Source organism: Centroberyx affinis, unplaced genomic scaffold (assembly GCF_046629955.1).
Source record: "Centroberyx affinis isolate AG114_WGS23_722 - 3 ecotype Tasmania unplaced genomic scaffold, CSIRO-AGI_Caff_v1 ptg000498l_1, whole genome shotgun sequence".
Lineage (NCBI taxonomy): Eukaryota > Metazoa > Chordata > Actinopteri > Beryciformes > Berycidae > Centroberyx > Centroberyx affinis.
Window position 1 is genome coordinate 157,931 of NW_027279151.1, and position 20,173 is coordinate 178,103.

At 41.1% G+C, this 20,173-nt stretch overlaps 3 protein-coding genes across 11 annotated transcripts; 1 reads left to right on the plus strand and 2 right to left on the minus strand.

Moving 5' to 3' along the window:
• Nucleotides 1-865: 865 nt before the first annotated feature.
• Nucleotides 866-5,183, minus strand: zdhhc11 (zinc finger DHHC-type containing 11). Its single transcript, XM_071517501.1, has 10 exons — nt 5,001-5,183; nt 3,717-3,935; nt 2,951-3,129; nt 2,727-2,828; nt 2,484-2,608; nt 2,174-2,329; nt 1,872-2,034; nt 1,717-1,780; nt 1,549-1,627; nt 866-1,289 (listed from the first exon to the last, which is right to left on the minus strand). The coding sequence occupies exons 2-10, from the start codon at nt 3,933-3,935 to the stop codon at nt 1,132-1,134; spliced, it is 1,245 nt and encodes a 414-aa protein (XP_071373602.1). The 5' UTR covers nt 5,001-5,183; the 3' UTR covers nt 866-1,131.
• Nucleotides 5,184-5,930: 747 nt separating this feature from the next.
• On the minus strand, nt 5,931-12,142 carry brd9 (bromodomain containing 9). Of its 8 annotated transcripts, none has more exons than XM_071517456.1 (17): nt 12,002-12,142; nt 11,261-11,481; nt 11,051-11,179; nt 10,836-10,965; nt 10,661-10,718; nt 10,326-10,470; nt 10,076-10,186; nt 9,359-9,483; nt 9,064-9,196; nt 8,159-8,234; nt 7,921-8,016; nt 7,638-7,770; nt 7,423-7,534; nt 7,214-7,270; nt 6,987-7,092; nt 6,728-6,898; nt 5,931-6,257 (listed from the first exon to the last, which is right to left on the minus strand). In XM_071517456.1, exons 1-17 carry the CDS (start codon nt 12,048-12,050, stop codon nt 6,157-6,159), a joined length of 1,953 nt encoding a protein of 650 aa, XP_071373557.1. In that variant the 5' UTR covers nt 12,051-12,142; the 3' UTR covers nt 5,931-6,156. The 8 variants fall into 8 exon arrangements, with proteins under 8 accessions (XP_071373557.1, XP_071373556.1, XP_071373555.1 ...); XM_071517455.1 differs by having other exon boundaries at nt 9,359-9,486; XM_071517454.1 differs by having other exon boundaries at nt 9,359-9,546.
• Nucleotides 12,143-12,187: 45 nt separating this feature from the next.
• On the plus strand, nt 12,188-18,109 carry trip13 (thyroid hormone receptor interactor 13). 2 transcript variants are annotated; one of them, XM_071517484.1, is made up of 14 exons: nt 12,188-12,280; nt 12,555-12,638; nt 14,166-14,316; nt 14,423-14,549; nt 14,818-14,873; nt 14,961-15,051; nt 15,317-15,389; nt 15,478-15,541; nt 15,635-15,721; nt 16,008-16,114; nt 16,557-16,710; nt 16,981-17,093; nt 17,221-17,290; nt 17,384-18,109. In XM_071517484.1, the coding sequence occupies exons 2-14, from the start codon at nt 12,565-12,567 to the stop codon at nt 17,477-17,479; spliced, it is 1,263 nt and encodes a 420-aa protein (XP_071373585.1). In that variant the 5' UTR covers nt 12,188-12,280; nt 12,555-12,564; the 3' UTR covers nt 17,480-18,109. The 2 variants fall into 2 exon arrangements, with proteins under 2 accessions (XP_071373585.1, XP_071373586.1); XM_071517485.1 differs by having other exon boundaries at nt 12,190-12,280; nt 12,563-12,638.
• The last annotated feature ends 2,064 nt before the right edge of the window (nt 18,110-20,173 follow it).

Consider the following 20,173-nt stretch of genomic DNA (forward strand, 5'->3'; position numbering starts at 1 on the left):
CGTCTTTGTTGTTGGTGTTAGTGTATGAGAGCGAGGCGGAGATGGAAGACCTAAACATGAGCTTTACTTACACTGATGTCAGTTACTTATTTAACTATGTCAACATGACGGCTTTATTAGCCTAATCAACAATACAATTTACAATTTGATCGAACAATCAAGTCATCAGTCCTGTGTCATCGTGAGCTAGTGAGAGGCCGATGGCTGATGATAAAAAATATATATATAATCCAAATATTTTCCACCAAGTGCACCCTGGCTCTAGTCCAAGCACAGGATGTCTTGAGGTCCTGATGGTGGCTTGGACTGTGGGCGGCCAGATTTCCTCTCAGGAGCGATTGTTTATCTGCCTTCTGAACCTGAAACTTCTGATGTCCAGTGCATGAACTATTTGAAAGTGTTACACAACCCGTAGTAATGACTGGACATGGATGGACATGGATGGACATTACGTAACTCTGAGCCCACTGGGGCCTGGCTGATGTTAAGACTGATAGGGCCAAGCTTTCAGATGCACGGCTCAAAGATAATGGCAAACTGCATGCCTCTGAGCTAGGAGGAAAAAGCAAAGTAAAAGGCTTATTACCGCGATGGTTCATCAAAATGAAAGTGCACTCAATAATCACCTGGTGACATAATACTGTTAGTTCCTTAAGCTGCTTCAACAGCGCCACTGTGTGGTCAAGTAGTATAGAAGAAAACAGTGACGGGGCAGACAGACATCATGGATTTATATGCTTTACTATTAAATTTAAAAGGGTTGCTGAACCATGCCAGCATTGTGAAATAAACAGTTATTAAAACAGTAATACAAATCAAAAACTGATTAAATATTTTTAAAAGAATCAAAAACAATTTTACATTTCTCATAAAACCACACGGTATTTTTAAAAACAAACAAAACACACTGACCTATTCCACAGGAATTCAGATTGCATAGAAAGTGTCCAGTTGACAAACAAAAAAATATGTAACACTCCATGATGTACGTCAAAACTGTGATATCAAGTCCAAGTCATCCTCCATCAGCATCCATCCACTGCTCCCTATGAGCAATAGGTCTGTAATGTGGCTCAGTTTTCATAAATAGTTCCTGAGAGTTGAACATCCTGGTGCCCTGCTGTGCATCAGCTACTGCAGCGTATCGTCCGGGGTCATAACCGAGCTCCCGAGGGGGTTCTGCACCCCAGGAACCCCGTCGGCAGACTTCACACTGGATCGCTCCGTACTGTGAGCCTCCTCATCTGCTTCTGGCTTCCAGCTTTTGGAGTTGCTCATAGGCATTTCCCCTTTCAGACATGAAAACATTATGAAGCATAACACTGCGTTTGGTATTTACATACAAATGAGGATGCTGCTCAATTACTGCATGGATTAACATTTTTACTGTGGTAAGCCTTACTAATAACCTTCATTGTGGTCCCATTACTCCATCTTTAATGGATTTATACATATTTTATACATAAAAAATTGAAAGCAGCTCACTTAAATGACTAGAAAAAAAACACCAAACAAGGTATACCAATAGTGGTGAGTGAAGTCACATACCTGTTTTGTTCTCTGTGGGATTTTCTGTGCCGTAACGAAAACTATTCTCCTTTTCTGCTGACTTCGTAAAGTTTTCCAACTAGACCAAAAACAATTATTTTGATACAACATTACCCATCTGGTGAAAAATGTAACAGACTCGATGGAGGCGTAAGAAGACACGCTTACCTCAGTGCAGATGGACTCTGAAAGTCGACTGGCGAGCGGTCCTTTATCATCAAATTTGCAGGTACTGCAGAAAAAGCAAACTGGCATTAGTTATCCTATTGTACGAAAGTTAACTTGAAATATTACCATATATAGCCATGAGGAATCAAAAGTACCTTGGGCTCTGTGATAACGTTGGCTCACAGTCAATCGAGCTCTCTTGTGTTGCCTTGTTATTGATTTTAGCAGCATGAGGGATTCCTGCCTCAATGTCTCGGCTTCTAGCTTCTTTCTGACGCTGCATCTTTACATAGTCAAACGTGCTCATGCCTTTGTAAACTGCATAGCACAGAAGAGAACAAAGACCAAAGGGAAATTATGAGGATTAATGAAGGCAGGGGTTAAAAAAAAAAAGCCATATCAAATCTAGGTATGATCCCCTAAGTGAGAGATTCTGTGTGGACTGCCTGTGACTCACAGAGGTAAAAGTGGAAGCCCAGCAGATGACTGAGCAGCAGCAGGCAGGTGATGCTCAACATGACTGTTATGAAGGCTAACACAAGGAGACCAGCTGAACTGGTCTGTATGGGCGCTAATGGTAAGAACACCAGCCAAGTCCCATTGCCCAGCACACCTGCAGAAACAAGGAGCAAAGACGACACACACAATATCATCAGCGCCGACAGAATATAAGGTTACACACTTGATTTTTAATGATGAAATTAACTTGTGTATTGGGTGTTCTATCCAGGCAGATCAAGCAAGTCCAATACAGTGTTCATTCTCACTGTCAAACTGCGGGGCTGTCCGCAGGCTGCTTGGATCCAGGTAGTGCTGAATGAATATGAACAAGATAACTACAACCAGCAGGAAGACGCCTAGTGTAGCAGAGATTAGCGCCACAAAGAAGCACCTGAAGGCAAGATACAAAAAGGGTTATTAATTCAAATGTCAGGCCCATGTGGAACAAAACCTATGGAGTCAGATGCAGAACACTGGGTCAAAATCGATCATCCAAAACTTCCTCTTACCAATAGTTCCTGCCACCCACGCAGGTGTTCAGCCATTTGCAGTGGTGATCAAAGTCTGCCACACACTTGTTGCAAACTCCACAGTGTTTCACTTTGGGGCCACTACATGAAGATGGATTACAGTGACACCATTAAACGCAACGTTTTCATAATTAATTACCAAATTATATTATTTCAATGAATGAATTAAAAATCACATTAGGGACTACTGCTTGAATACATACACTTTGACATCACACAGGTGACAGTGTAGGTCCTGGATGACATGGGGTTGCTTAGTCCGGTCAAAAAATGGCATTGGATTGGAATAGTTCTGTTTGGCCCTGACACTGGCATCTGCTGGATCTATAGTCAGTGCAGCAATATGGGTTATAAAGTGTGCAATAAAGGATATGCCCGTCACCTGCATACAGCAAGGGTCAAGGAATAAAGTGCTAAAATCAGGGAAATATTGCTATACATGTGTAAAAAAAAAAAACCTGACAAATGTTGAGTGCCAACAAGCTTGCATTAACAAGAAACTTACCACTGCTGTACACAAAAGTATCAGTTATGTGAGTAAAAGAGTCAAGTCTGAAGAAAATCAACTGTTCTTATAGCTGAAGGACACACAGCAGCCTCCTTCAGCAATATGAACTACTGCTGACGTCAAGCAGCATTCAATTTATGACAAAAACGGCAGTGATAATGTCTTTTGGGCTTAATGGAGAGGATAGTAGGCCTAACAGAGAGAAAGGGAGTCATGTCTGGTGTGACTGGAGCCTATACAGAAAGCCCACACAACAAAATCCTTGTCTTGTCCAGTGGTACACACGAGACCACAGCCAAGACTAATGTTTGAGGAGCCATGAAACTTGCTCCACATTCAAATCTTGAAGACTTGCGGCTGCATGAATGCATATTACATGACAAATTAAGCAATACACCTTTCTACTTAAAAGATGTGATGCGGATGACAGTGAGGTTTCAGCTGTGTAAGTTAAAGGATACAGCATAGGCAGCGTGGCTCCACGGTGGAGGCAGAAGAGGGATGTAGATGCCAAAGCTGACTATGGCGAGGTAGCTGTACACCAACCAGCCGACCACCTGGAAGGCTTGAGGGGGCCACGACCATCCGTTGATCCTGGGGGGCTTGGAAGGAACCAGCTCATTCCTGCTGCTGCCGTGCATGGGCGCTGTGCGTCTCAGCCCCCGACCAAAGCAGTTCATCTGGACAACACACAGTGGGGGGGCAGAATCTTCCTTGAGGATTCCTCAAACATCCATACATAATACTACAAGTAAGTGTGGCTCCAGCAGAGTGTGGCCACATTTGCCGGGGAAATGAGTTAGGGAAATGAGTTAGGCATGATGACTCTTCTCCCTCCCCCATGCTATGATAAGGGCAGTAGAAGCTGCCGCCCTCATGTCCAGTAGTACTAAGGGCATCTGTCTTGACAGATCAAATAAACATAACTGCATATACTGTATGTTACACAAGGAGGATATTGCCATGTACAGCAAGAAATTCATTACCTAATGCAGAGTTGCAGCATTTTAACCCAAGTACACAACATCACTTTAGACTGAAAGAAATAAAGTGACAGGAAAAAATAGCAGGTGATTCATTCTAGCCAGCACAGTTACCTGTATTTCTTTCTTGCCACTAGACTCTTCTCACAGTAATCGAGCAGTTCTAAAACTCTGTTTAAGAAATGTCTGTCCACGGGCTCCACTTTCACATTAAAATAACGAAGGAAGCCAATAAAGGTACTAAGAAATTGCAGGCTATGAAAGAACCCAGAATCAGTCCCTTGTCTACTGATGTCAAAATGGCTTTTGCTGCTACTACTATGACATCGAACGGCCATTGTCGCTGTCTCTGTCAACTGAATGATAAACCATAACACACAGGGAGTTGAGGCGTTTTACTCATCAGACCTATGGGTGAAATTCAGTTGCCTAGCAAATACCGTAATAAATCCCAGGCTCCTTATTTGCGCTGCTGGCAGATGGTTTTGCTGCGTCCACCGTTTTGCTTAACAAATAACGTAGCCATAGCTCCCACATTGGTGGAATAAGACAGAGACAACTGTTAACGAAGGCTTTGTTTCTCCTTTGGCAACCAATGACTAACCAATGATTAACCCATCCGGCATTTAGTTTGTTACCTAGGCTAATGGCTACGATTTTTTTTGTCTATTTTGCAGTTTAGAACAAATGACAAATCACAAGAAAGCAAAGACCGATGACAGAATAAAAAGTAAAAGTTTAAATCAATCAAAAGTCACTTACTGTTGTCAGTGGATGCCGACCAGCGACTGTTAAATTAAAACAACAGTCTGTATTCTTGTTCAGATTAAGACGTAGATTTATCCCGCTTGATTGCCCATAATTAGTTTGGCAGCGGGGCAGGTGTCTTCAATAGGCAACGCTCACATACCGCATGAAAAAAAAAAAGACCGGCCAGAGAAAACAAATCAGTTGAGAGCCTCCATAAATATAAATAAAAGTCGTCAAATGTTCCTCGATTTCCATGCCATCGAGGGACGGGAGTCAGAAGTTGAAGTATCAACTCTAGCAGGTCGCAGCAGCGCTATGGAAACTGTCCTGATGCGCATGTGTATTGAAGCAGTCATGAAGACACCCAGCGTTTTGTTGCTGGCGTTTTCTGACTCAATTAACACGCATACAGTTTTATGCAAGGTGTCAACTCACACGATCCTTTCAAACTCAGAATTTCAGTTGTTTTACTTTTAGTCCCTGGGGAATATAAACCCCACCAAGATAACAAGTGTTGTTTCCCCAGAGAACAAGAGGGAACTTCAAATAGAGGGGAAATATGCATATGAAACTTCTGCTTTCGAAAATAAAGCCTATACTTTCTTTGTTGAGCTATGCGTTTGCTCTCATTTTGTTGGGTTTCATAGATGTTGCATAATGGCGATTCTTGGTATGCTGCAGGCCATCATGTAACTCCATTTATTTCACTTCCCTTTATATGGTTTCTCCACAAACCCGAGACTGAAATGAATTGTAAAGATTGCAGACTTTTATGTTACAGTCTGGGAGTTTAAAGCTGTAGAAATCTGAAACGGGAATTGGCATCACATTTCCACAGTGGCTGCATAAACTATCCAAGCAATCTTACAGCATCCATAAACTGTAATTGTGCTTCTTGAACCACAAATAAAGCAGGTGAGGCAACATTGTAAGTTACATATATTCATAAAAAACATGTGCAAGCATTTATTTTTCAAAGTGTTGCACTCATACAAAACCATAAACTTAAAATACAGTCTAAACTTATACAATACAAACAGTCTGTACAATCATGATCATCCTTCAAAAAAGGGTCAGAGGCTCCTGCTGTCCCCACAGTATTTAAACAGTCTAACACCAAGTGTCAAGTGTTGTTAACACCAGGACAACAGAGCGGCAGTGTGTGTGATCAGCTGTTGGCTGTGGACCCCGGCTCTGGAGACTGCAGGAACTCGTAGGGATCGTGAACCATCTCAGACTGGTCTCCGACACCCAGGTGTGACGGGCTCCCTGTGGACAAAACAGGACATGGTTCTGAGGCTGCTGCAATGGTGTCAAGACTCTTGAGAACATTGAGCAGACCAAAAAAAGTGGATGCCTAACATTTAGTTGATATTTATGAGATAGTGATGCACTAGCGGCATGCATTAGATTAGAGCATGTAACTATAGTCGCATAGCTTGTTAACACAGTAATTGTACTGATATAAGAAAGGCACAAGAGACAAACGACTCTAAATTGTGCCCTAAACCAACAAGTGCGCTAACATTTTTTAGGAGCTCAGGGGGCATGCATTATTGGAGCGGCATGCTTGTGCGTCCAATCGCAACACCATCTAGCATCTCATTGGGACTAATCCTGTGCGTAACATCCTCACAGACACACACTGCCGAACACACAGAGACCAGCTGTTACTAAGGTGCTCCGTCCCAAGCACCTAATAAACAAACACATTTGTGTGTTGCTCCTGTTACCAGTACCTAGGTGGTGCTGGTCCCTCTCTGAGGCGTTGGAGAGGGAGGACAGGTTGGAAGAGGGTCTGGAGCCAACCCTGTCCACCTGAGCCTCCTGGAACTCCTGCAGCAGTTTGTCTGCATCGTCAAAGTGCTGCTGGCTCTCGTCGTTCCCCGGTTCTTTCTTGACTGTTTTACCTAAGGGAGGAGAGAAGGTCAGATCAATTTGGTAAATGTAATGGAGACAATGCTGAAAACATTGAAGAGTGCTGATAAGGGTAATCACCTAAGGAGTTCAGCATGGATATATCCAGAGACATATCAGGGTAGTTCTTCATTGACATGAAGTCCAGCACTGAACTGCTCTCTCCCAGACCAGAGCCATCTGCCATCTGGACAAACACACACAGCCTGAATCAGTCAGTCAAGCATAATTGGACAACACAAGCACAGCATTATTTACTACAACCATTACTAACAATGTTGTGTTATCTTCAACCAGTTATAGCGTACCTGCATGTCACAAATGTTAGTCTTGGTTTCATCAGGTTTCAGTGGCAAATTTCTTTTCTGAAATGTAAAATAAGCATCATCTATAAACCACTGGAAACAAAACATGGTAGAAATGGTCCGCAAAATCTTACCCTGGAGTGGATGAATGATTAATATGATGAGAAGTAATGTGTGTAATAATGTAAATAGCTGAGTCACTGGTAGGATACCTGTCGAATCTGATTGACGGCTTTAACGTGATCGCCTGCTGTCATCTTATCCAGAAGCCCATCAACCAAACGCTTGGTGACACTTCCACAGCCCTTGACAAACTCTTGTATGCTGAGAGCCAAAGTAAACAAATCACAAACTGAAATTGGAAACATAATTTTATCACTACAGCATTTCAAATGTAACTGTGTCCTATGACGGAAACGTACCCTACCTGAGAGCACACTGTACTCCTGTGTCATCTCCATAGGCTGAATATAACGTGTCCATCTCATCAGGCAGCAGGTCTGGGAAGATAGTGTTCTTCTGAAGGCTCTGAGTGTTGTAGGCGCTGCTCAGGAAAGTCACTACACAGGACAAGAACAGAGCATAATCCATAACAAACTATAGACATTGGCCTGGCTTTCTTCAGTAATTGTTGATGAAACTGGACTCAAATTTGAACAAATATCTAATTCGACTTAAGTTAAAAAATGTACTTCACTGCAATAACGTACCCTTGTGTCTCCTGTCATCTTTGAAACCCAAGGTTGTCAATCCAGGCAGTAGCTTATTTGACAGGGAACTCAGGTCAACAGTATGGGTCTCCTCTTCTGCAACACACAAGACAGAAAAATGTACTTCTCTCCAAGATACCAAAGATTAAAGTCACCTGGTGTCGGTCCTGAGACTACAGAGTTTTTAGCGGAGCTTTTATAACAGCCTTTTAAACCACAAGAAGAAAGGATACCAAACCTTCTGCATCAGGGTCAAGCTGATTTACAACAGTATACAGTAGAGAACTGTCTGTCTCTTTACGCAAGTAGCCCATCTGAAAACATAGGAACAGAGACAGCATGCAGTCAACACAAACTACACTGAAAATGTCTGAAAAGACATAGAGCCCACACACCCAGTTGCTCCAACAACACCTTCATGTTCCCAGCCCAAAGACTCTGGGTCAGGTCAAACTTGTGCACGCCCGATTTCTACTGAATCATTGTATTTCAACTTTGAGCCCAGAAGTCAATAGTGTAATCCAACAGTAAATACAAAGTGATGCGCTTAAGGAGTTACTTAAAAGGACCATTGCAGCATTTTTGGACTTATCCACCAGTGTCTCCCTCACTTACAGACCTGCCTGTAGTAACTGAGAAAATTGTGATTCATGTCAGCTGTGGCTCACTACACAACTAGTGTAGCCACCTCGCAAAAAAACCCAAAAAACACCATCACCAGAGTGTACAAATGGGATCATAAAAGTCACTCTATAAAGAGGCTAATTAATCCTCCAGATGACCCCATGTATAAGTGTCATTCAAAGTCCAATCATGCATACATGTCTTTTTATCTCTGGTTGTTTTTCCCCCCATTACTAACTTTTAACTTTTGTGTACTCTACATTTTTGCAAGTCTGACCTAATTCATCCATTTAATTTTGAGTCATAAAAGCACCATGGGGACACAATACATCTACCTACACAGTTTAACATGATAGTTAATTAAACATCTCAAAGGTCAAACCCACTTATGAGCTACAATGGGCCTCTCAAACATGTACTCCTGTTAAACATGGGAAGAAGCTGGTAGAAAAAAAAAGTATAGGTCTAAACAGACCAAACTTGTCAGTATATAATATTGCTATCAGTTAAGTGGAAGACCTTAGAGTTGGACATGTAACGGTTGATGCGATCCCGGGCTTCATCTGCAGCATGTTCTACCAGGGCCAGAACATGCTCCTCCGCTGTACTGTCGGTCAAACTGCAAGCGTTTCCCTCTGGTTCATACAGGTAGCTGAGATCAGAGAAGCAACAATGTTATTACACCAGAGCATTATACTGAAAGTGCACTAGATCACAAAATCACAAGGCTAGGCTTTTCACACCATATCTTATTCGTTCAGAGGTCACAAAGAAAAGTCACATTTAATCTAGACATTACACGTGTGTGGTATACCTGATGACTTCCTTCATGTCTTTGACCGGCTGCTTTTTGGACTTCTTGGCTGATTCCACGGGGATAGGGATGATCTCTGGCGGAGGTATATCAGCTGCAACGTCTTCATCTCCCAAAATGGCTGCCTGCTGGGTGAAATCCATGTCCTGCATGAAAGACATGCTGCGCTTCAAAGCTAACAGACGCTCCTGCAAGCACAGCAGAGATATGAGAGCCACAGGGCAACACTTTACTTCATCTGCATAACTGGCAAATGAGGGATAAGATGGCCAAGTGGGATGGGAAGGGATGGTGGAGAATGGATGATGGCGATGACTATGGTAATGATAATGATGCTTTACATTTAAAGGATTGACACAAAGCAAATAACTTAAGTCACTGATATGCCCATGCTCATATAATTTGGTATATTATATTACTCTGCCCATAAGATCGATCCATTCCATTTAATTGTGTAAGCATTGAAGCTGAAGTCAAAATACTCATTTTTAGAGAAAAAGTAACCAGTGAAAAATCTGTGATCAAAAGCTGATAAGACAGGAACTGCAGCACTAATAGAAGTGTATCAATAAATAACTTATCAATAAAGTCAGACCACAAGACAACTGATGCTGGCAAAAGCTCCTGTCAAATGGATAAAAAATAAAAACAGACAAGTTATAGTAAACTTATAATACTATCAGAAATCTATTCATTCCCTCCATATGACCACATTACTTTGCTCATCATTTTGAAGCCTGTATGGAGCAGCTTCTTGGCAGCCTTGTAGTAGACAGTTTCTGGTCGGTTGTACACCATGGCATTGTCACACATCAGTTTAAAGTCCGCCTGGAGGGGGGAAAATGAAAGAATTTGAGTTGTTCAAACAGGCATGAAGGCTTACAAACATTGCTTTCTTACACATCATAAATATTCACTATCCTAACTCAAAATCTTGAGATGAGTATGTGGTGAAAAGTATCCTCACCTTGAATTCTGTAATAGTCTTGTACTCATTGGTTGTTATCTTGTCTTTCATGGTGCTGAAGTCCATAGGATGTTTGATGATCATGGAGTAGCCAGGAGCAATCGCATCCGTCACTGGAAAGGAGAAGAATCCATGCGGGTCTTTCCTGTGAAGACAAGGGATGCACCATTGATGTGACAAAATGTTTCACTATAGCACCCGCCTTAGTCTTTCTTATGCTTCTGGGTCATTATAATATTACTAAAAACTCTCCAGTGACTGCCCTGTTGCAACAAACAGCAGCAGCATGACATTACAGGTGGACACTGCTATTAGACTTAGTCAGCATGCCTCACCTCTGGAGCTGGCGCAGAAAGTGCTCCAGGAGTTGCTGACGAGGAGTCGACTCATTCTCTGCGTTGGGACAGACAAAAAATAAACTGGTTCTTTAACACATTTGGGTTAACATAAAATGTAATGTTTGCTTGGGAGAAGAATCTGATACTGAGCCTGTAGAAGGGCTTTTCTTACCTTGCTGTGTCCTGCAGGCTCGGACCGGCCTGTCTCCCTGCTGCTCTACTTCCACCTTTATATTGGGGTGAAACTCATCCACTTCAGGCTCTATCTCAAATCTCTCTTTCTTCCGTTTCTTCTCTTCTGGCTGATGAGATACGTGCATGATGTGAGACAAAATGATCAGTACAAATTTACTGGGCTTTATTGAGGATAAAGCAATGTTTGCTCACCTCTACTCCAATACTAATACTCTTTGGCAATGTGAAAGGTTCAACTGGCACACCACCACTGGCAGCAGCTGGAGCTGCTGCCTCCAATGATTCATTCTGCTCTCGCTCTCTCTTCTTCCTCTTTTCCTCCTGTGAGCAAAATGACAGTTTTAACTCATTACACTGGACAACACATTATTAGGATGAAAGAACCTTCTTCCATGAACTAACCTTCCGTCGTCTTCTCTCCTCATCATCCACGTGCTTGTCTTTATCCTTTTCAGACTTTTTCTTCTTCTTCTTCTTTTTCTCTTTGTGGCGTTCTCGCTCATGGTCTGATCGGTCATCATAGTAGCTGGAGTCGTGGCCCGAGCCAGACAGCTCTGTCACCTCACTTCCGCCAACTTTGAGCACAAGCTTCAGGGGCTTCTCAAGGGGCTTGTCCTCATAGTCTACAAACAAAAAACACAATATCATCAGTGGTAAAATCACACTCTTGATGATATTTGAATGATGAATCTCAGTGTGTGAGGTGATTAAGAGAAAGAGTTTGGGTGCAGTAGGTTGGCATGTGGGGTGATGATCGTGAGTATGAAAATGAGCTGTAAGGCCTAACTGATGGATGTGATGGAGCCTCCTCATCTAGCTAATTAATACTGATATAGTAACGGCAGATTAGTTGTATTGAAACAAACTGATGAAACCTGTTCTTTCACTGCCGAAAATTTGCCTGACTGGGCATTTCTGCAGAACAATACACTAAATGCTGATCTAACCAAACAGCGAACTGGTCAAGCCAAGGTTTTTGCACTGAGCAGTTGTTAATGAGGGATAACGTTAACGAAAACTTACAAAACCCTCTTTGCTACCACCGGCCAGCTAGCCAGCTAAGCTAGCTAAGGTAAAGCTAACGCTAACAAAAACAGAACAAAAGCTCGTGTTGTAGCGAATAGTCCGTGCGCGGTTAGATACCATCAACTGTTCTCCACTCCGGTTTATGCTTCTTGTGTTTCTTCCCCATTTCTTCGTATTTATAATTTACAAAGAGGTATGTTTATTGCAGTCATCTAGCTAATCGCTAGCGTTATAACAATCGCTGCGACAAGAAAGCTGGCAAGCGGAAGTGATCCATCAATAACAAATAATGTTTTTCCGGTTGAACAAAACTGCGCGCTGAATTCAATACTATACTTTGAACATAGTATTGACAGCTGACCATCGATAACGGCTTGTGTATCCGGACTTCGCCAGGTCGGAGCAAAAATCCACCTTCGCTAAATGTTCCGACGTCATTTAACCCATTTATCGATATTGCTAACTGGCTAGCTAAATTGGTTGGGGGAATGTTAGCTAGTTAGCTGCATCAGCATCATGTTTGACTGGCAGGCTAGCTAGCTAACTTTAGCAAATAGAGAAGTGCTCTTAGTTTGGGCTTGCTAGCATGGCAAACTCAGCTGTTTGATAATAATATTGAACATTAGCTAACTATGTGCAGAATATTGCTGTTAAAATGACTTGTCAACAGTTTCACAGAAATGGAAGGTGGCAGAATGGAGGCTGGAAATCAGAAAGAAAACATCCATGTGGAGGTCCACGTTAAATCTCACAGGTAACGTTAAGGAGTAGTTCAATCATGTTGATTGTGTGTAACGTTAAAAGCCAGACTAGAGGCCTGTCTCACGAAGCGAGATTAGTGGGTTAGCGAGCTAACTTTGGGTTTAACCCTGGCTTTTCAGTCTCACGAAGGTGGTTCAATTTTAACCGGCGTAGATCACTATGGTAACTTATGCTGCACGGCTAACCTGCTCCGGAGCAGGTTAAGTTCAGGCTATCGGATCGTATGAAAGGCCGGCCCGCTTCCTGACCAATCAGCTCTCTGGAAACAGGGAGTCACCATTCCAACAGGATCCCGATATGGACAAATATACTGCATTCAAATGAAAATCACAATAAAAAACTGAAAACTATTAGGCTACTATTGAATTAACACACAGTAAAAAGTGCTGTTCGCAGGGTGACGTGTTTACAGACCAGTAGAATCACGTTGTTTTCCATGATAACTTATTATATCGGAGATATAGCAGGTAGGCTACTTAATTGACCATATTATTAATGGATTCAAGTTACTGTTACATATGAATTGCGCTGACTTTATTTAATTGGATTCCCGACAGTGTTTGGTTCAATGTCAGCTATTTCATATTCCATTACCGCAGCCCCAAAGAACATGAGGCCTACTTTATGAAGAGAAAATCTTTTTACAGCCTCAGTGTGTCAACAAAATGTTTTATCAATGAAAAATATGCCCACTGTGTCCTAATGACGGGGCAGTTCCTCCAGTAATCCCCTCTAGCCTTGAAAGCAGAAACAACCTTTACTTTTTGCGGTTATGTTTTGTAATGCTGACAGTTAATCATTACAAGAATTTGTTCTTCTTGAGAGAAGAACCCAATGTTAGTATCTATTTTTTTCCGATACCCATGAGTTGAAAATGTCAGCAGGAAATATTAGGGCTTATATCATCCTATAATTAGGTCTATTGTCTATGGCTTTTATTGTTTGATTATTTTATTATTTTCGCCTATTTCTATTACAGTTTTGCGCTTATATTCTATATTCTTTTCCCTGCTGAATCATATTACTTTTGCTGTGCAACAATCTAGTTTCCCCATAGGGATCAATAGTTTTATCTTATCTTATCCAAATTCTGATCTGGATCTGTCCATGTTGCATGTGATTGGCTATTTGTTACAAACCCCACCTCTTTCATGTGAACGCGCTCATAGCTGGATCGGTAAATCATGGGTTGACAGAGCCAGTTGATAACCAGCTACGTGAGACCGGTTATCCAGGATCGCCAATGTTAGGTTTAGTGAAGCCTGCTAACTCAAAGATACCCTGACTTTGTTGAACTTCCTTCATAAGACAGGCCTCAGGTCCTCTCAGGAATGCAGAACACAAACATACATACATACATACATACATACATACACACACACACACACACACACACACACACACACACACACACTACAAACTGTCCAAGGGAGCCAGGTGGAATGATCATTAAATTAAGTTCTTGCAGACATACTTTCCTGCCCAATATTGCCTGTTTCTGTTCATGTTCATATTTCAGCACAGCCAAACGGTCTGAGGTGGGGACGCATGTCCTGGCTCTGCTGAACCGCCATAGCATGGTTTTTGGAAACTACAAATGGACAGAGTTTGATGAAGATTTCCTCAGGAAAAACGTGGAATCTGTGACTATAGTTGATACAGAGAAAAGGGTAAGACAAGTTTGGCATTCTGGTGTACTGAAACTGTCAGTATTTTTCCAGTAAGTTACAGCATTGTGTTATTCATAAATGTGTTTGTTACATTTTCCCCATCCAGCCCATTGACCTGAAGAGCTGCTCTGTCTCCCTTCACATCTTCACTCTGAATCATGATGGACCCAGCACGCTCAATTTGGAGGAGGAGGAGGAGCTTTCAGCAGCCAATCACTGGTTGCTGCCAGCAGGTGAGATGCTGACACTGCAGAGGATAAGCCACAACAATAACATCAACAATAATAATAATAATAATAATAAACTAGTGATAATTCTTTCAGTTCAGTTCTTTCGGTTCAGTTCATTCAATTGGTATTGACTCTGTATTAGCCTGATGAAGATCCTGCATCTTCATCTATCCTGCCCTGCTGCAATGACCAGATTTCCCATCAGGATCATTAAAGTTTCATCTTATCTTATTTCCCTAAAATGACTTGACCTGTGTTTGTTTTTTAACAGTTGAATTTCATGGGATTTGGGAGAGTCTGGTATATGAGAGTGGGGTCAAAACCCAGGTAAAAAATTAAGGCAGTTGAGAGTGAAATAACTATGCATCACCATTCCATCCTGCTAAACTTCAGATTGTTTCTTTTTTCCTTTAGCTCTTGGATTATGTCTCAACAACAATTTACTTCTCAGACAAAAATGTAGACAGCAACCTGATTTCATGGAACCGTGTCGTGCTGCTTCATGGTAATTAACTAATAAGGAATCTATTGTTTGATTGTGTATTGTAGTCTTGTGTATTGTATTGTCCTGTTGCACGGTTGTCCAGAAGGAACAACATTTCGCTCTTCTATATGCTGAGCACTGTATATGGTTGAATGACAATAAATCTGGCATCTTGACAATCTTGACTTGAATTGTATGTCAGGATCTGTCAGAGGTGATAATGCTGAAATGCAAAATAATTGATGACTTATCTGATACTGATATTGTTATTTGTGCCCACATTCAGGGCCCCCAGGCACAGGGAAGACGTCACTGTGCAAAGCCCTTGCCCAGAAGCTGTCAATCAGACTATCAAGCCGGTAAGAGAGTCCTCATTTAGGGGAAATAGCTTCGGCGGTAACTCTACACCTGCTGTTTTCATTTCACCTTGCACTCCTCTCCCTGCAGGTATTCTTATGGGCAGTTTGTAGAGATAAACAGCCACAGCCTGTTCTCAAAGTGGTTCTCAGAGGTACAGCTGGCTCCTTTTGCTTAATTGCAGTTATTGCGTATTCTTGTTGGAACTGGTATTATTTTGATAGCTAACTGCACTTCTTTGTTACAGAGCGGTAAGCTGGTCACAAAGATGTTTCAGAAGATCCAGCAGCTGATAGATGACAAAGATGCTCTTGTGTTTGTTCTGATCGATGAGGTAAAAAACAGCTTTGTGGTATTAACCTGGAATTGTAATCAATCTAAGCCCCCAAATTGTTTTAATAAGCACATTTCAAAATTCACTTTTCTAGTTTTGGTTCAGAATAAATTGGTTTCTTTCCTGTTTTTTCTGTCTGATATTGTCTGTGATTCACAGATTCACTAGAATAACACAGAGGACTTGCTTGTCCTGTTAAATGTTGTAGCTTAGTTATTCTATTTTTTGGAGTGGTGCTGCCATAATCCAAATGTCAAAGCTGCACCCTCTGTGTTGTGGTGGACAGGTGGAGAGTCTGACGGCTGCCAGAAACGCCTGCCAGGCGGGAACAGAACCGTCTGACGCCATCCGAGTGGTCAACTCTGTCCTCACACAGCTGGACCAGATCAAACGGTCAGACGGTTGCATTGCATGTACTATATGAACTGAATAAATGCCAAGTCTCTTTTGAAAAAAAATGCTCACTTTACTTATCTCTACTGTTGCGTTCATTCCATAATGACTGAGATACTGAAGAAAATAGAATCCGCACTCGCATCTTTTCACTTGTTTAACGTTGTCACTTTTTGGTTTGCCAGCTGCATTTTTTGTTTCTTTTTAATAGAAGAATAAACAAGTGACAAGATGTGAACGCAGATTCTGTTTTCTTCAGTATTGCATGTACTATATTAAAACTTCTCTCTTAGGTTATATGAAACGTCTCAATTTAACATTCATAAAATCAGTCAGTTTTCACTGGAAAAATCCCTCCAGGAGACTTTCATTTTGTCCCACTTGCTCACGTTTGTTTGACTTACAGTTTTGGTTGCATTGTAATTCCGTGCTCATAATTTAGACATTCGAACGTCGTGATTCTGACTACCTCCAACGTGACAGACAAGATCGACCTGGCGTTTGTGGACCGAGCCGACATAAAGCAGTACATCGGTCCCCCGTCTGAGAAGGGCATCTATAACATCTACCTCTCCTGCCTGGAGGAGCTGATGAAGGTGAGAAAACAATCTAGTTACACTTTACATTATATTGTTCATTACTTGTGTTGTATTGCTGCAGTAAAAAGTATGAAAGTATATCACAATAAGATAGAATGCAGAAAATAGCTAGATTTTATTATAACATGCGCCTAAAATTATTACAGAATCAACAGCAACAATGTAAAGCAGCATGTAACATATTTTTTTAAACGACAATTGAATTGAATGAGTTCATATATTTGAATGTACTGTGTGTTTAAACCTCATGATGTACTGTGTGCACAGTGCCAGATAATCTACCCCCGGCAGCAGCTGTTTACCATGTTGGAGCTTGAGACTATGGGCTTTGCAAAGAGTGAGGTGTCCGAACACAGTCTGACGCTAAGGAACATTGCTCTGTGAGTACAGGCTCCAATAATGCAATAACAGTCAAATCAGGTTCTCCATGCGCTAATCATAACATACAATACAATGCCAGTGGGAATTTAAACAGCTGGAAGTTAATGTTTTGTTTTTCATTTCCAGAAAAAGCAAAGGTTTGAGTGGAAGAGCACTCAGGAAGTTGCCGTTTCTGGCCCATGCACTGTTTGTAAAGGTAAGTGTTTGATTTCCCTCTGCAGAATGTAGAAAAAGGTGTTTTTGTTATTGGGTTATTGTTCTTTCATTTCATTTTTTTGTTTGCCTGTAGACGCCAACAGTGACTCTTGAGAGGTTTCTGGAGGCTATGGACCAAGCAGTAGACAAACAGAGGGAGGAGAAAGCTAACCTGGTCAACGGTGTCTGAAATTAACACAGCGCCCAAAGGCTGATGCATTTGGTTCTTGAGCTATCAATCCCATGTCATGATGGTTTGTGGTTTGTAAATATACGACCCTGCCATCTTTTTATGAAGCCTTATCAATGCATTTGGCTGAACCGTGTTAGCAATTTTGGCTCAGGCTGTGAAAATAACATTGTTTTAACAAATACTGTCTATACTTAAATACTTTAAGGTAAGAGCCTTCCTTCAGGTGATTTGATGTATTGTGATGTTTTTTTTTTGTTTGGTGCTGCTACCTTAAAAGACCAAGTCCATGTCATTGTCAGTAGATTGTGTGGACGCAGTTTGGTTTGAAGATGGGGTCACCAATGCTTGAATTCTCTAAAGTGCTATTAACTCAAATGTTTACCTTCTTACATTCTTACAATCAAAGTGTTTTTTGTTTTTTTTATAAATCCACAGCTTTAAAACTGCCAGCTTCTGTTGGATCCCAGGTTAACATGTTTTTTTTCCACTGTTAAATTGTGTTTGTGTTTAAAAAGGATGTTCCTAATAGACCAACATTAGTTCAAAGAAAATGTTCATTTATCACTTCTGTTTTATCATTTTCAGAGGGTATATTTATGCTAACAACAAATCCTCTTTAAACTCAATCTCTGGATTCATATGTTCATAATGCCTCTATTTTGTATATAACATTGTAATAAACTATATTGTTTAAATTTTAGGTGGTTTGTGAAATGCTCTGCTGTGTTGAAGTAGATGCTGGGCCACCACTTGGTGGCGCATGGATGCAACCATACTTTAGTATTACACATGCACACACAACATGTTTCATTTCTATTACTGTATTTTGCACTGTACATGATCATGATGATTATGATGACTATGACAATGGGGACAATTGAAAATTTCAAGCAATGAAAAAAAATCAGATTAGATTGCATTTAATCATGAGATTCAATCAGATTTTTTACTTGTTTTTGCTGCCAAATTAACCTAAAAACAACAAACAGTTGAAAGATGGTGCAGTTTTGAAATGGTCCAATATTGTATCAGTCATATAGAGCAGAGTTTACATGGGTGGATCAGTAGTTCCACTCCTAGTATGAGCATGTTTTGCATTCTGCGAATGCTGTGCTGCTTTGCATGTCAGCTGCAGGGTTCAGACAATGTGCCCTTTGTTTGTTGTTGGCCAACAGCTTTTTCACTCCACTTCAAAGGTGGATTTTGTAGGCTGTCCTGAATGTAAAAGAGAAGTACGTAGAGTTCATCTTTATTCAGTAGCCTCATTTCTGCTCAATCATATCAGTGAATGTCACATTTAAAGTGACCTTCCTTGGGTGTTTTATGAAGCAGAACATATTTCTTTATATTCCATGCCAGCTGAAATCATTTTCCAGTGGCTTTAAAGAATTAATCTGTTGATTGATGATACTGCACACTACTTTGGGCATGAAAGCTGATATTAGGAGAGTTGGGTACTGATTGCTACTGGGTCTAAACTTTCCTTTGATTCCCTTTTTTACCTTCCAAACTATAAAGTTGTCAAGCCCCAGCACATGAACAAAAAATTAAACCCTGTCTAACCAAGACTTCTAAGGGCCATTTTTTTTTATTTAAAAAAAAAAAGTATTGGGTTGTATACACAAAAGGCTCCCCCTTACATTTCATGAAGGAAACAATTTTGAGGTCTGTGCGAATTATCCCTTTAATCCCACAGTATCTATTATATCTAATTTTTTGCGCACAATATAATTTGTCAGCAGAGTTTGTTACGTGAGATGAATCATGAGGATGCTCTACTTTTTCCTAATGTGATCAATGATTACAAAGAGAACTATAGAGAGAGAAAAAGAGTTGTAGGAATGGGCATGATAAATAAAACCATAATTGCTCTGTCTGGAGGCCTTTTTCTTTTGACTGTAGTCAGTCCAAAAACCAGGCAGCTGTTAAAATGCAATCAAGACGGAGAGGGAAAAAAGTCAAAAGCCTTATTGTTACAGGGTTTTATCACTGTTCTAAGCAGTTTGAAAATGTCAGAAAACTCCAAACAAAACAAACAGCCTGGTGTTTATCCTCTCAACCGTTGTTCAGGTACATGGCTGAAAGCAGTGGAATATCACTGCATGTGCCAATAGTGATTCACATAGGGAGGGGATAAACTTACACACATACTTATAGACATGTTAAGAGGAAACTGAGCAGCGCTGCACACAAAACGATGGAAACTATCACTCATTTCTTTGGGTTGAGAAGCACAGATTGAACAATTAGTTTAAACTCACAGCAGCTTTTGAGTTTACACTGATATGATCTTTAAGATGGATTTAAATGTGTATGTGATATTTCATCCATTGACAAAGTTCAGACATACCCCGCACTCTCTTGCCAGTAATGATCCACATCCTCTGTAAGAATAGCTAATGAGAACCCATAAAGCCCGAGCTGTGTCAGAGCTGCCATTCCTTCCTGTTTTTCATCTGCATGACAGCCTTTGATAATACACAGGATTTCCCATCCTAGTGAAACTTGCTCATATTAAAAAAACAACTGATGCTTTCTCTCTGTCGCCAGTTTTAAACCATTCTGTCAGATTATGTGAACAGTTGTTTCTGCTCAAGTTCTGAGGTTTTTGCATCCCGTATGTTTGTCATCCATTTAAGCAGGTTGTTAGCTATGAGTGGGAGAGAGGGAGGATGCAGCGGAGGGAGAGAG